We start from the raw sequence: 13,411 nt of genomic DNA, 5'->3' as shown, positions 1-13,411 counted from the left end.
CATATTTTCTTGTTAAAACGCCATATTTTCTCATTAAAACACCATATTTTCTCGTTAAACTGCCATCTTTTCTCGTTAAAATGCCATCTTTTCTCGTTAAAAGCCATCTTTTCTCATTAAAACGCCATATTTTCTCGTTAAAACGCCATATTTTCTCGTAATAATGAGATGTTTTCTCGTTAAAACGCCATATTTTCTCGTTAAAATGCGGACAGTCACCTAGCTCGCTCACATAATGTACTATATAGCCTATCTATGATAACGGAAAACATGTCGTTTTTATGACATAATATGTCATTTTAACGAAAAAAGATGTAGTTTTAACGAGAAAATATGTCGTTTAACAAGAAAAGATGTCGTTTTAACAAGAAAAGATGTCGTTTTAACGAGAAAACATCTCGTTATTACGAGAACAGATGTCGTTAAAATGACATAACATCTCGTTATTATTATTACTAGGAAAAACATCAAATGACATTAGTTCACATTTATTTAGCTTCCTAAAGGAAGCTGGTGTAGCAAATATGATATAGGTTACAGCATTGGAATTTATTATTATTATAAAAGGGGAAGAAGGAGAAGGAAAGTCTCCCTTCAGTATGGATATAATAGATCTCTGTCTAGCTCCGCTCCACACTCCAGTACAGTAGGTGGCGGTAATGCACCATTGAAGTTGGATGCCAACCGCCGTTAAACATCAAAGAAGAAGAAGAGGCCGCCGCATCTGCGCGCTAAACTGCCGCTGCTGTGAGCGAGCGAGTGCGTGCGGAGGAAGATGGCGGCGCTGATCCTCCCGTCTGACTGGATAAAAAACTGGGACAAATCCGGCAAAAATGAGTTGTGAGTAAGAGTTGAGCAGTCCGATGGGAACTGGGGATGGAAATAAAGTGACATGCGTTTTATTTGGGCGGTATCTTCGCGGGTGATTGTCGAAATCATCTTCTCATCGTGAATGTCCACAGCGAGTGCGCGTTCAAGACTCATGACTTAAAGTTCAACCAGATAACCAATAAACCTAGGTCTGAGCATACCACTAACCAAATAAAGGATATGCAGCCTTTCGCTTCTGTGCGTGGATATGTAAGGCAGTTTATCGGGCACTTGGGTAATTTCCATTAATGTAGCGTCAGTGTGCTAGCAGTTAGCTGGGTTAGCATTAGCATGTGCATTCTTATCAGTGTGTGTTACATGCTAGTAATCATGATCTCATACACCCTGAGCAGACCTGAAGTCCATGTTATGGGATGTTAGGAGAGTGTGTGTGTAGTGTAAGCTGATGATAGCTGTGCTAATGAGTTCAAGCTCACTTTTATAAGCGCCCCGGTTGAGATTGTTGTGAGATTTTGGTTGTGTCTCGAAACATAGTGATCTGATCTATCTAGGCGGCATTTATGAGCAGCACAGCAGCACTTGCTGCTGTCTAACTGTTGACACCTAGCTAGCTGCCTACTTGGGTTGCATTGTAGTGATCATAGTGTCGAGACGCTTTGTGAGAATGGTGCACTTGTGATGTAGTGAGATGCCAATGCATCCTAAACTAATGCTTTTCTTGTCTAGACAGCAATGTTGGGCGTCTTGATTAAAAACTATGTTCAGCATTCTTAAAATCCAGTGAGGGGTTTGCTTACTTGTCAATAACTGTAGATGGAGTGTGTTAAAGTCACTCAGCGGGGATTGTGGTGCTGGATAAAAGACTGCAGCTGTGATGGAAGCAAGCTTTAAATGTCTAGTAAGCCGTAAATGGGGTCAATATACCATAACATAACATAAAGTTGATCTCTTATGCCCTAAAATTATTATACCTCTTTCTCTTTTATATTCAGTGCAGATGACTCGTATGTGTTTATTAATAACTGAAATTCTCTTTCTAGCTGTTCACTTATTTGTCTCAGAAAGCAATTTTAAATAGTAAAAATATTTCAAAATTTTACTGTTTTTGCTGTACTTTGGATCAAATAAATGCATAATAAAAAATGTTTTGTTTACTCGCCAGACTTATATATATGTGTATATATATATGTATATATATGTGTGTTTGTAAAATGGCACAGTTTTATAAATATCTTAAAGTACACTCTTAACATCAGTCAGTCAAGCATTATAATATGATAATCAATATTATTTAATGATAGAACTTTAGTAATTACAATTAAAACTTGATAACCATGTATGAATGCATATTAGTCATTTTAACTGAACTTCGGACTGGTGCTGGTGCTTTTTTTGGTCATTCAGTGTTTCTGTAAAAACAAATTTAAATTGGGGAAAAACTAGCAAAAATACTGATTAGATAATGATACGAATTCTACTAATAAGAACAATATAAAACGCACCAAGGATTAATGAGCTACTGGATTCATGAATATTAATCAGGTTGTGTGCGTTCACTCGAACTGATTTGCTGAAATCAAAACAGGGACGATAATAGGTGAGCGCCAGCCAATGAGATTGCCATTTGTGCATTAGCTCCGCCCACTACCGGAGAAAGTGGCAGTTCTTAAAAGCGCAAGAATTCCAAAGGAACTCTGTTAATATGACAGCAAAATACAACAAAGAATATCGTTTACATGTAGCGCGCATAGGTAGCGCGTCAATTTTCTCTCTCCCTCTCTCTCTCGCTGCGTGTGTGTGAAACAAAGCGACGGCGAGGCGTGCGCTTCACACTAGAGTTTGCAGTAAGTTGTGCGTTGCACATCCATTCAGATGAACTGAAAAACAGCACAGATCGCTTGGCGGAGAGTGAAACCCTGATGGACACAAGTTTACTTCAAGAATGAACAATTTGGCATAGATGAGTTTGAAGTTCAGTGTTTATAAAACGGAGCAAACGGAAAGAGAACGCGTGACCTATATTATAGCTCTATAAATGAAGCACACAGACTTTATTAGAGCCACAGAAAGACAAATGTTTTGCTGAAAATGCACAATACACAATTCATTATGTACATTAACAACGATTCGGGACTAATATAATGTAATTTAATGGAAAACTATGAGAATCGCGCTCTGTGGCACGGCAGGATTTTCTGTCGGCTGCATTTAAATCCGCGTCTGAAGTTTCCCGCTCTGTTCAGCGTGCAGCATCACGTGTCTAAACAAATAGCACGTGCTGTCAGTGATTTCAACCACTAGAGGCTGCTCTCGCACTGTATAATGACAGCAGACCCTTCTCAGCCGCTCCAGCAATGGACGCAACCCGGAAAACTATCGGCATGGATTTTTGCCGATAACCGATAGTTCCAGCAATCAACTATCGGTGCCGATTAATCGGCAAAACCGATACATCGGTCGACCTCTAATAATAACCCCCTAACATGTCATCTCAATCTCTAGATCGTTCTTGCTTTACTAAGCATTGGTTGACTCAGATGTGACAATATTTTGTGCAGCTTGCTGCTGAAGAGTTCTTATATCTGCAAGCGGTTTCGTCATTTCCTGTCAGTGTCACGCTTCTCTTGTGTGGATCATCTTAAAGAGGCAATGCCTGACTCGTGCCCGGAATGTGCCATAATGCCACCCGCTGTGCGTCGATCGCATCTGTCAGGTAGGGCTGTGCAAAAAAATCGAATGCGATTATCATGCGTATCTCATCAGTAAAGCCGCTCCTGTGATTAGTAGTAAATCTCCAGCACGTGCGTTCATATGGAGTGGCATTTACTACACAGAGCCGTAGTTCACTGACAAGCTACACAAAATCGCGTTTAAAATGGCAGGCGATTCATTGGCTATTTTGAACGCAATTTTGTGTAGCTTGGCAGTGAGACTATGTTTGAGAAGTCAGGTGGGTCATCTTCAGTTGTTGCATCACTGGAAGGAACATCAAAAGCGGTGCTTGCCCGAATCAATCTTGTTCCCCCTCAGGCAACAGTGAGTTCTGAAAATGTTTTTTTTTACTTCGTGCACAGAGCACATCCTTTACCATGCCTCAGTGCCAAGACTCCACTATCTGTATTGGTGTCAGCATTAAAAAACTCATCAAAGGCAGTCTCCCGATGAGGCACTTCGTGTAAATGTGCGCTGTCCCAACGTCGAGTGCAGACGCACTGATGAGCTACTGCCCCGCACGTACAATTCTACAGCAAGCCTTGGCCGTTTTTTCAATTCCTTGGCGCACATGCTTGTAGCTTTACATTCCTCTCTGAGTGAAGCCTCATCTGATCCATTAGAGACGGAACTAACTGAACTCTCTTTACAAGCCATGGCTGTTATTGCCAGTCACTGTGGCACCGCTTTAGCCACTCTCGTGCAAGCTCTAAGGCAGGATTGGTTGGCTTTTTCGCGACAAATGACTAATTCCTGGTCAAATCTTTGAATCAGCTGCATAGGAAACCTTGGACCTCGGCGTGTGTCGGTCTCTGAAACGCGTTCCTATTGTGTGGGGACAGCTTTAGGATCAAGACCACCTCCACCAGCCTCTGGTGTCCGTTATCTCAATGTTGGTGCAAGATCTGCATATAGACCTCCTCAGCATTTCCAGCATCGGACCCCACAAGCTCCTCCACCTAGGCGTGTTGGGTCTCAACTGCGTCTTACGCTCAGTCTTACGCTCGACACCCAGGTCCTCAGCGACGCCCCCCACACCTCTACTGAAAAGTGTCCCCAGATGTCGACAGTGGGCTGTTTAACGAAAAGTCACCTGGAGCGCTGAGATTGATAACGTCAAATCAGTGGCTGTTGACTACCCTTTCAAGAAGGTACCGTATACAGTTTCGCTGTCGACACCCTGTTCATACTGGTGTGAGACAATTCATTATCCATGCCAGGCAGAGGCACTTGCGCATGAAATTCAGGTGTTGCTGCACAAGGGTGCCATAGAGTTAGTAGACCCTCAAGTTAACCCCGGGGGATACTTTTCCATTTATTTTCTGGTAACCAAAAAGGATGGCGGGTTTCTGTGTGTGTGTGGCCTCTGAGGGCCAGAGTACTGTTTTGAATGCTCGTGCTGTGTCCACACGAAAGTTGTACGCTTGTAAGGGGGAAGTGATTTGTAACTGGTGTTCTGGCCGCAGTCTTGATCCATTACACTGTTCAGTGGGACGCATTTTAGATTTTTTGCAGCATCTTTTGGAACTTGGTCGTCCAACTTCCACATTAAAGGTGTATTTGGAGGCGTTAGCAGCTCAACAATCTGAGTTTAGTAGTACTTCGCTTGGGTCTGACAGGTTAATTGCTGCCTTTGTTTCCTTTACGTGGTGTGCGGAGTCCGACGTGGGATTTGAATATTGTTCTCGATTCCTTGTGTCAGACCCCATTTGAGCCAATATCAGAGTCTGATATTAAGCGTGTGAGTGCACTCCATGCTTTATCCGTGAGTGCTCCCTGTTTGCGCTGGAGAAATGGATTCAGTAGTGTCTCATTGTGGCCCAATCAGGCAGGTTTTATCTCCACATTTTATGAATCAGCCTATTGTGTTGGCTGTACTGCCTGCAGATCAAACTGACATACGATTGCAGCCATGTCCAGTTAGATCTTTATGGGCTTACATTAAGACCGCAGCTTGGCGTAAGACGATGTGTGTGTGGGGGTGCTGCGCTTTCCAGACAGAGACTGGCACACTGGGTGACACAGTGTTATATTGCAGCCATTTGCTAAAATCATTTAAGTTAATTTTTTTTCTCATTAATGTACACACAGCACCCCACACTGACAGAAAAACACAGAAAACTGAAATATCACATGGTCCTAAGTATTCGGACCCTTTGCTGTGACACTCATATATTTAACTCAGGTGCTGTCCATTTCTTCTGATCATCCTTGAGATGGTTCTACACCTTCATTTGAGTCCAGCTGTGTTTGATTATACTGATTGGACTTGATTAGGAAAGCCACACACCTGTCTATATAAGATTGTTCTGCATGTTCATTTGAAATACCCGAAAATACACAATTTTTTTATTATTATTTACTCCGTTTAGATGTTTACATTTGGAAAAGCTGTGCTTCCTGCATAAACCTGCCCCTGTTGGTTTGGCAGTAGCTTGCTTGCCCCACATGGTTACCTTTGTTTAATTTCTTAATTGAAGTTATATTTTGTTCTATTTGTGTTAAAGTTATTTATAATAAGTGAAGTTTACTGTTAAGTGCACTGATGGTCAGACTCATTTTGAATAATAAAGTTTATTGTTAAATTGTTAAATACCCTGCCTCCACTACATAGGCCTATGTTTGTCACATCATTATAATTGTTTAATCAAACATTTTTTGCAATTATAACTCAAATGTGGTATGTAGGCTATATACTGTATTCCATATACAGTACCAGTCAAAAGTTTGGACACGAAAGGGAAGTGTCCAAACTTTTGACTATACTGTACTACAATATAGCCTACACATAAAAAATATCGGCCGATATATCGGCATCTGTCTTTTTTTACTACCAAATATCAGTATCGGCATCGGGCCCCAAAAAATCCATATCGGTTGGGCTCTAGTCTGGAGCGAAAGGAAATAGAATGCTAGTTACAAACATAACGAAGTGGAAGAGACCGGTTGGGGGTTATTTATAGCTCAAGATACGTCATGAGAGCCACAAGGTGACAACTTTGTTATTCTGTTCTCAGTCAAGTGCTAGCATGAGGGATTTTCCACTGCTTTCAGCACTGCCTCTTGCAGTCTATCACTTAGTCATAGAACCACAGTTACGTTAGTAATGAGTTGTCTCCCCTCCTTTTACAGAATTAGGATCTTAATCCATCTTGTTAGATGTCCTGGGGACTAAGGTTCACTTAAAGTGGGAACTAAACATCTTTGTCTACTTAAGAACGGTGCACAGTCACAAATAATTTAGTACACAGAATCTGTGCCAATATCACAGACTGTAACTATGTCAGCATGACTTGGCCATTGAGTGTAGTTTGGGCTCCTCCTCAATGCATCCAATAAATGCTGTCATATGACCTGCACACTTGTTTTTCTTCATTAGTAACATGCAGTTATATAGGAGATGTTGAATTTTAGCTCCTTGCATTTTCTTATCTTGTAGACATCAGGTTAAGTACAAATATGAATATGCAATATAGCGCATATATTTAGCAAGATGCTCCTCTTTATAGTTATTTTTTTTCTAGCTGACTAATGAGCTTATGGATGCCAAATGATTATTCTGAGGTAAATGATTGTTACGTGACATTGTTTTTACACATTGCTTTACACATTTTCCGCAGTTTGAAACACTGAATGAGCAATTACATGAGACATTTCAGTAAAAGCCTTTCCACATTGAACGCAAAAATTTGGCGCGATGATGCTTTTGAATCAAAACAATAGATCCCTATGGGTCTATTCACACCATGCACGATTATTCTCTGTGTGTGACAAAGAGTTTTTTTCCGCCCTGTGTCGATTTGTTTCCCCCCATCGCTCCATGATGAAATGGGCCATCCAATCCGATTCGAGCTTAAATCATGTTCCCGGAGCAGCTGCTGTTGCACAAAAGGGCGAGAGTGGTGGCGCTGTTACAAAACAAGTGTAAACAAACACTGAAGAAGAGAGGGGATGCTGAGTTCTTGTTATCATTGGTCTCTGAGAACAGATTTTTTCTCGCGTGTTCTTTATACAGAATAAACTTTGTTCATTTCCCACTGAATTATGTGCTTTTTTGCATCGTGCTCCGTAGGGCTGGGTAAAAAATACAGATATTTCGATATTAATCTATTCTCATTTTTACGGAACGATAGCGATTCTTAAATCCCAAGAATCGAGTAGTGTAGCCTGTTTTCGGTTAATGGACGGAACGTTGAAGGACACTTCCCATCCAATAAATCACAATAAGCATTGTGCTTTAGTACTTTTAATATGAAACACAGTCTCAGATTTCAAATTCTGTCCATTGTATTGCAATATTCAAACAATAAATGCCGTTTTAGCGCTGTTTAATGTGTAGTGACAGATTGCTGTAGCAAGGTGCACATGAACTGATCATCTCCTCCACATTAATACCAGTTTCAGCACAAAATAAACATGACTAAACATCTGAAGGTAAGTTAAAAGAAAGAGTACAACTTTACAATCTGTATCCTGTCTCATGTAATCAGTGTTTCAGTCGCGCAAAAGACGTCGATAACGGCTTGTACAATGTCACGTAATGTCACATTTACCTCAGAAAAACATATTCGGTGACCATGAACTCATTAGTTAGAAAATAAACTGTAGAGAGGGGCATTTTGCTAAATATATGCACCATATAACATTATAATTTTTACTGTTCAATGTTTAATTTGTTTGAATAAATCCATCAAGTTATTACAGCCACCATTGTTTATATTAAAAAAACAATTGAAGTAGAAATATTATGTAATTGTAACTTTATTTTAAAAACGTCATTAAGTGTAATTTTAACAAATCAGTACATTTTAACCTTCAATATACGCAGCATACGATCTTGTTAACAAGCCATGTTAGTATTGATTATAAACGAGAATTGTTACGATATTGCTAATATCCACACAGATGACATCTTTACCGGTTGTAGTTTGTTCAAGCTGTGCACTTTTTCTTCACACGTCTCCATCATTTTCGATCTCTCTCATGCTGCCACAACTGATGTGCAGTCAACGCTGGTGTTCAGCAGAGATGAGGACGGACTGTTTGTCTTTTTTCAACTAAAACTTTGATGCACATCGTTTCAGTTTATTACGTCACCATAACAAAAGTTGTGAGCGCAAGGAAAACCACATGTACAAGTCACAACATGCAAATTTATGTAGTCACCAGTGACAATCTCAGCAAAAATATCATTTGGAAATTAATATTTTTGGTCTCAAATACAGTAGTCACGCAGTCTGGAGCCCTGCTATGACAACTATAAACTTCATAAACAGTCACTGGGAAATGTTAATGAAAGTCTCATTGATTTCTCATTATCGATTCTAACTGATGCTACTCATATGACGAGTCATTGTTGCAATTTTAACACAACCTATTGCAACCATCTAGATAACCTTGGTGACAGTTTTAAAGTGTCCCTATTATGGATTTTTGAAAATTACCTTTCATGCAGTGTGTAACATAGCTCTAAGTGAATGAAAACATCCTGCAAAGTTTTAAATCTGAAAGTGCACTGTGTATAAAGTTATTGTCTCTCAAAACAAAGAGTCTGCTCTGAATCATTGAAACAAGTCGTTTTTAAAAAGAATCCCAAGCCGTTTCATGTTGACGTCAACATGAAACATTAGCATATTGCCCGCCCACTTGTTGGTCTTTTTGCGTTGGTCTGAATGAAAATGCAAATTCATTCTTTGCCACTAGGTGCCACTTTTGGAGCAGTAAAAATAGCGGTTTCCCCGGTAACGCTGTATACAAAGCAGCACTGCGCTCACAAACGCTGCTTTATCAGGCATTACAGACATAATGAAATGAGACCAATCACCGCAGATTAGGTCACGCAAAGGAGGGGTTTGGAAAAATGAATCGTTGAGCGAATCGTTTGGGAGTCGTTGAGCAAATAAGGTAAAAATAAATGCATATTATGAGACAATGAAAGTGTTTTTTGACCTTGCATGCATGTCAACATGTTGTTAAGGACTCCCAAAACCAAAATATGAACCTTTCATTACCCATAATAGGGGCACTTTAATCAACTGAATTCACAACAACAAAGTTTACAACATACACAAGCATATGAATAACAAACAAAAGAATGCAAGCACTGGCCCCAAAGAGAAAGGGACCGTTCTGTCACCTGACCAAAACACACTCACACTGCTCATGGGTCATCCTGTTTGGTTAGCCCTAGTGTTTTTCTTGACAGGGTTGTGGCGATAAGCTCCATTTAATATTGTGCAGGTGTTATCAGCATGACTGTAGAAACTGAAAGCTGTTTTTGAGTCTGCTCTGTGTGTGTGTGTTTTGTCTTGTAGATCTGCAGACAGCCCTGTATGAGCTCTGCTGGCATGTTATCCAGGGCAATCTGAAGGTGGATGTGGCTGCCAGTCTCCTGGCTGATGTAATGGTGAGTGCTGATCTTGTCTCATAACATTCAACAATGAACACTGTCATCATTTACTTACCATCATGTCATATTAATCCTGTGTGATTAACAAAATTGTGAACATACTCTGGCCACTTTTCAGTGCAATGAAGTGAATGTGGATAAGGATTCTCAAGCTCCAAAAGGACAAAGTATTATTGAGCTAGTCAAGGGTTTCGCAAACCCCTAGCTGTTTTTCGTGGGAACATTAGTCAATGAAAAGATAGTTAAATCGAAGTAACATTAAAATAAACAAGTGGAACTGCACAATTAATCTAAATAACGATATGTCCTCAAGTTGCAATTATCAAATCAAAGGCTGTGATTTAAATAAAGAAGTAAATGGTCTGTTGCACTGCGTGTCTCGGAGTGAAGAGCAGCACTGTCTTAATTTACACGCAGCTTTTAATATCGTGTTTTCAGAGCAGATGGTTTGCAGTTACGCTGCTTCTCAAAAACGACATCTTGTAAAATCATTTTAACACACATTTGGGAATGCTATGTATGCTAGGTTCATTTTATACACGCAAACATCTACATTTGCACAATTGCCAGCATTTGACCAATATCCCACCAAAATAAAACTTAAGGATTTGCCATGTTAACAGCTTGATGGTTTGAATGTTTGATAGACATAATGAATGAACCCACGTATCAACACCCTTAAAAGTAACTCTTTTCACTCGCGGCTGAGTATTTGATCTTTGTGTCTCAGCAGTAGCAATTAGAGCTCGACCGATATATCGTTTTGCCAAAATTATCAGCCTATATGAGCCTGTCACAGATATATCGTATTGGCGAATATGCCGCCGATATGAATTTGTTTATTTATTTATTTTTTAAATATAACGCAGATGAAATGCTTCTAAGTGGTGTACTTACTTAGTTTGTCCAGCAGAGCGTGCTCCATTGTTTGCTACTGGCGACTCAGGTCAGTGTAGAGATGCGCGGATGAGCTCAAACTTCACCCGAGTCTGCTACTTCAAATAAATGATCCACCCGCCACCCACCCGCACCTATATTTGAAGTTTACTGTTAAGTGCACTGATGTCAGACTCATTTTGAATAATAGTTTGTTAAATTGTTAAATACCCTGCTTCCATTACATAGGCCTATTTGTCATATAGTGACACAAGTGTTTGAATTATCAGCCTATATGAGCCTGTCACAGATATATCGTATTGGCGAATATGCCGCCGATATGAATTTGTTTATTTATTTATTTTTTAAATATAACGCAGATGAAATGCTTCTAAGTGGTGTACTTACTTAGTTTGTCCAGCAGAGCGTGCTCCATTGTTTGCTACTGGCGACTCAGGTCAGTGTAGAGATGCGCGGATGAGCTCAAACTTCACCCGAGTCTGCTACTTCAAATAAATGATCCACCCGCCACCCACCCGCACCTATATTTGAAGTTTACTGTTAAGTGCACTGATGTCAGACTCATTTTGAATAATAGTTTGTTAAATTGTTAAATACCCTGCTTCCATTACATAGGCCTATTTGTCATATAGTGACACAAGTGTTTGATCACCACATTTGAGTTATCGTTGCAAAAAATGTGTTTATGTATATGTATTCCATTTATGTATATACTGTATTCTATATACAGTACCAGTCAAAAGTTTTGACTATACTGTACTGTTATATAGCTTAGACATAATATCAGCCGATATATCGATATCGGTCTTTTTTTTTACCCCCTAATATCGGTATCGGCCCCAAAAATGTCGGTCGGCCTCTAGTAGCAATATGATATTTCAGTGTAGTTTTATTGTACGTAAACATATAAATCTGTTGTTAAGTTATTTAAATATTAACTTAAAATCTCCTGGGGTATTTCAAGTAAATATTTCACAAGGAAAAGCCCTGATGTAGTCCATATGACTTATGCTCTAAGTCGTATGATAGCTCTGTGTGGGGAATGAATCGGTTTAAGTTCACAGAACAATGGTGAATGATTTGTTCACAAATCGAACAGATCTGATTCTTTTCAATGATCTGGAAGCAGCTGTTAACAGCCGATTAGTGTGAAATATTATCAATTCAAATTTCAGTATGTTCCTTATTCAAAGCTATCATGTGACTTCAGAAACATTTTAGCTTTTGAGATACATGGGCTACTTTAATGCTGCATATTCTGGGCTCATGCAACCTTTTGAAGCTTGAACGTCTCCCCCATTTATTGTAAGAACTAGCAATCTTTAAAATGCATTACTGTATGTTTCACATAAGATCCATGAAGTCATAAGGGTTTGGAGCGACATTGTGAAATACATGACAGATGTCTGGTTTTTGGGTGAACTATTGCTTCACAGTTGGACACAAAAGAGAACATTACTCAAATTTCAACCATTCTTTGTAGACAAACAAGATTTTTCTGGTTACAGGGAAAAATGACACTTTGCTGCATATCAGAAATCCTCCGACTACAACGGCCTTGACCTAGACACAGCTTTTTATTAGTGATGTTTCGTCATGCTGATCAGAACAAACTCCCAACTAAAGTTTAAACATTGGTCCCACTAAAAGTGATGTTGAGTGTAAGGAAGTAGGAGGGCAGGGTTTCAACGATCGCAAGTGGTCACAGGAAACACATTTTCTAGAGGACGACTGCTTTCGTTTTTTTGCTTTTTAATCTAAACTTACGTGAGTGGCTTTGAATGCCTTGAATTTTGTGATGCATTCTATTAGACTGAATCATGCCGTGAAAGAACGCACTCTAAATGCGCACGCGCACTAATCTAACCTAATAGACTTCCAGTCATGTATGCGTGCACTCTCTGTATGTGTGTTTTGTTTGGATTTTGCAATATAGTCGATAATGTCAAACCGCACATCGTAAAACAACAATTACAAAATGTGTAGATTTGGTGGCGAATGCTGTTACCTGCAAACTCTGTCCCACAGGCTTTACAGTGAATGCAGTGCATAGAGCACAGTGCATTTTTATAGCGGAGCCAGTCAAAGTCTTTCAACCACTCTCTGAAAACTGTACACCTACTATTCGGCTGGTGGATCAACATTCACCACATGATCGCTATCACCAGCACCATTATTTGTAACTTTAGGTGGTTCACAAAAGAAATCTGTCAGTGTTCTTTTCATTTTCTCTCTTCTTCAGCTTTCTTTTTCTCGCGGTAGTTAGCGGAAAGCAGTGACTGGGTGATTGACAGCTAATATTAACCAATCTAAAATCTGCATTAAAGTTAAGAATGTAAAGACAACGTTTAATTGGTTATGTAGCCTAACGTTTCATAGAACGGCAGACAGGTCACCGTATCAACACTCAGAAGGCACATACTCTGAATGTTTTTTTAGAGAAATGCAAACAGGTCGCACGACAACAATTATATGCACTCGCACAAATGCTCCCAAATATATTTTGAGGTCGCACAGATTAAATTTCGGGAGCATATGCTTGATAGGTAGAAGCATCCGGCC

General features: G+C 39.7%; 1 protein-coding gene across 1 annotated transcript in view; it reads left to right on the top strand.

The window, feature by feature from the left end:
- The first annotated feature begins 732 nt into the window (after positions 1-732).
- thoc2 (THO complex 2) overlaps positions 733-13,411 on the top strand; it is a 92,978-nt gene continuing 80,299 nt past the window's right edge. The window contains 3 exon segments of the mRNA XM_016254987.1: positions 733-840; positions 3,390-3,544; positions 9,858-9,949. Coding sequence (XP_016110473.1) covers positions 776-840; positions 3,390-3,544; positions 9,858-9,949 — 312 coding nt within the window. The 5' untranslated portion in view covers positions 733-775.

Source organism: Sinocyclocheilus grahami, unplaced genomic scaffold, assembly GCF_001515645.1.
Source record: "Sinocyclocheilus grahami isolate Dianchi unplaced genomic scaffold, SAMN03320097.WGS_v1.1 scaffold1300.1, whole genome shotgun sequence".
Classification (NCBI taxonomy): Eukaryota; Metazoa; Chordata; class Actinopteri; order Cypriniformes; family Cyprinidae; genus Sinocyclocheilus; species Sinocyclocheilus grahami.
Note: the sequence above shows the minus strand (reverse complement) of the source record. Positions and strands in the feature narration are given on the sequence as shown.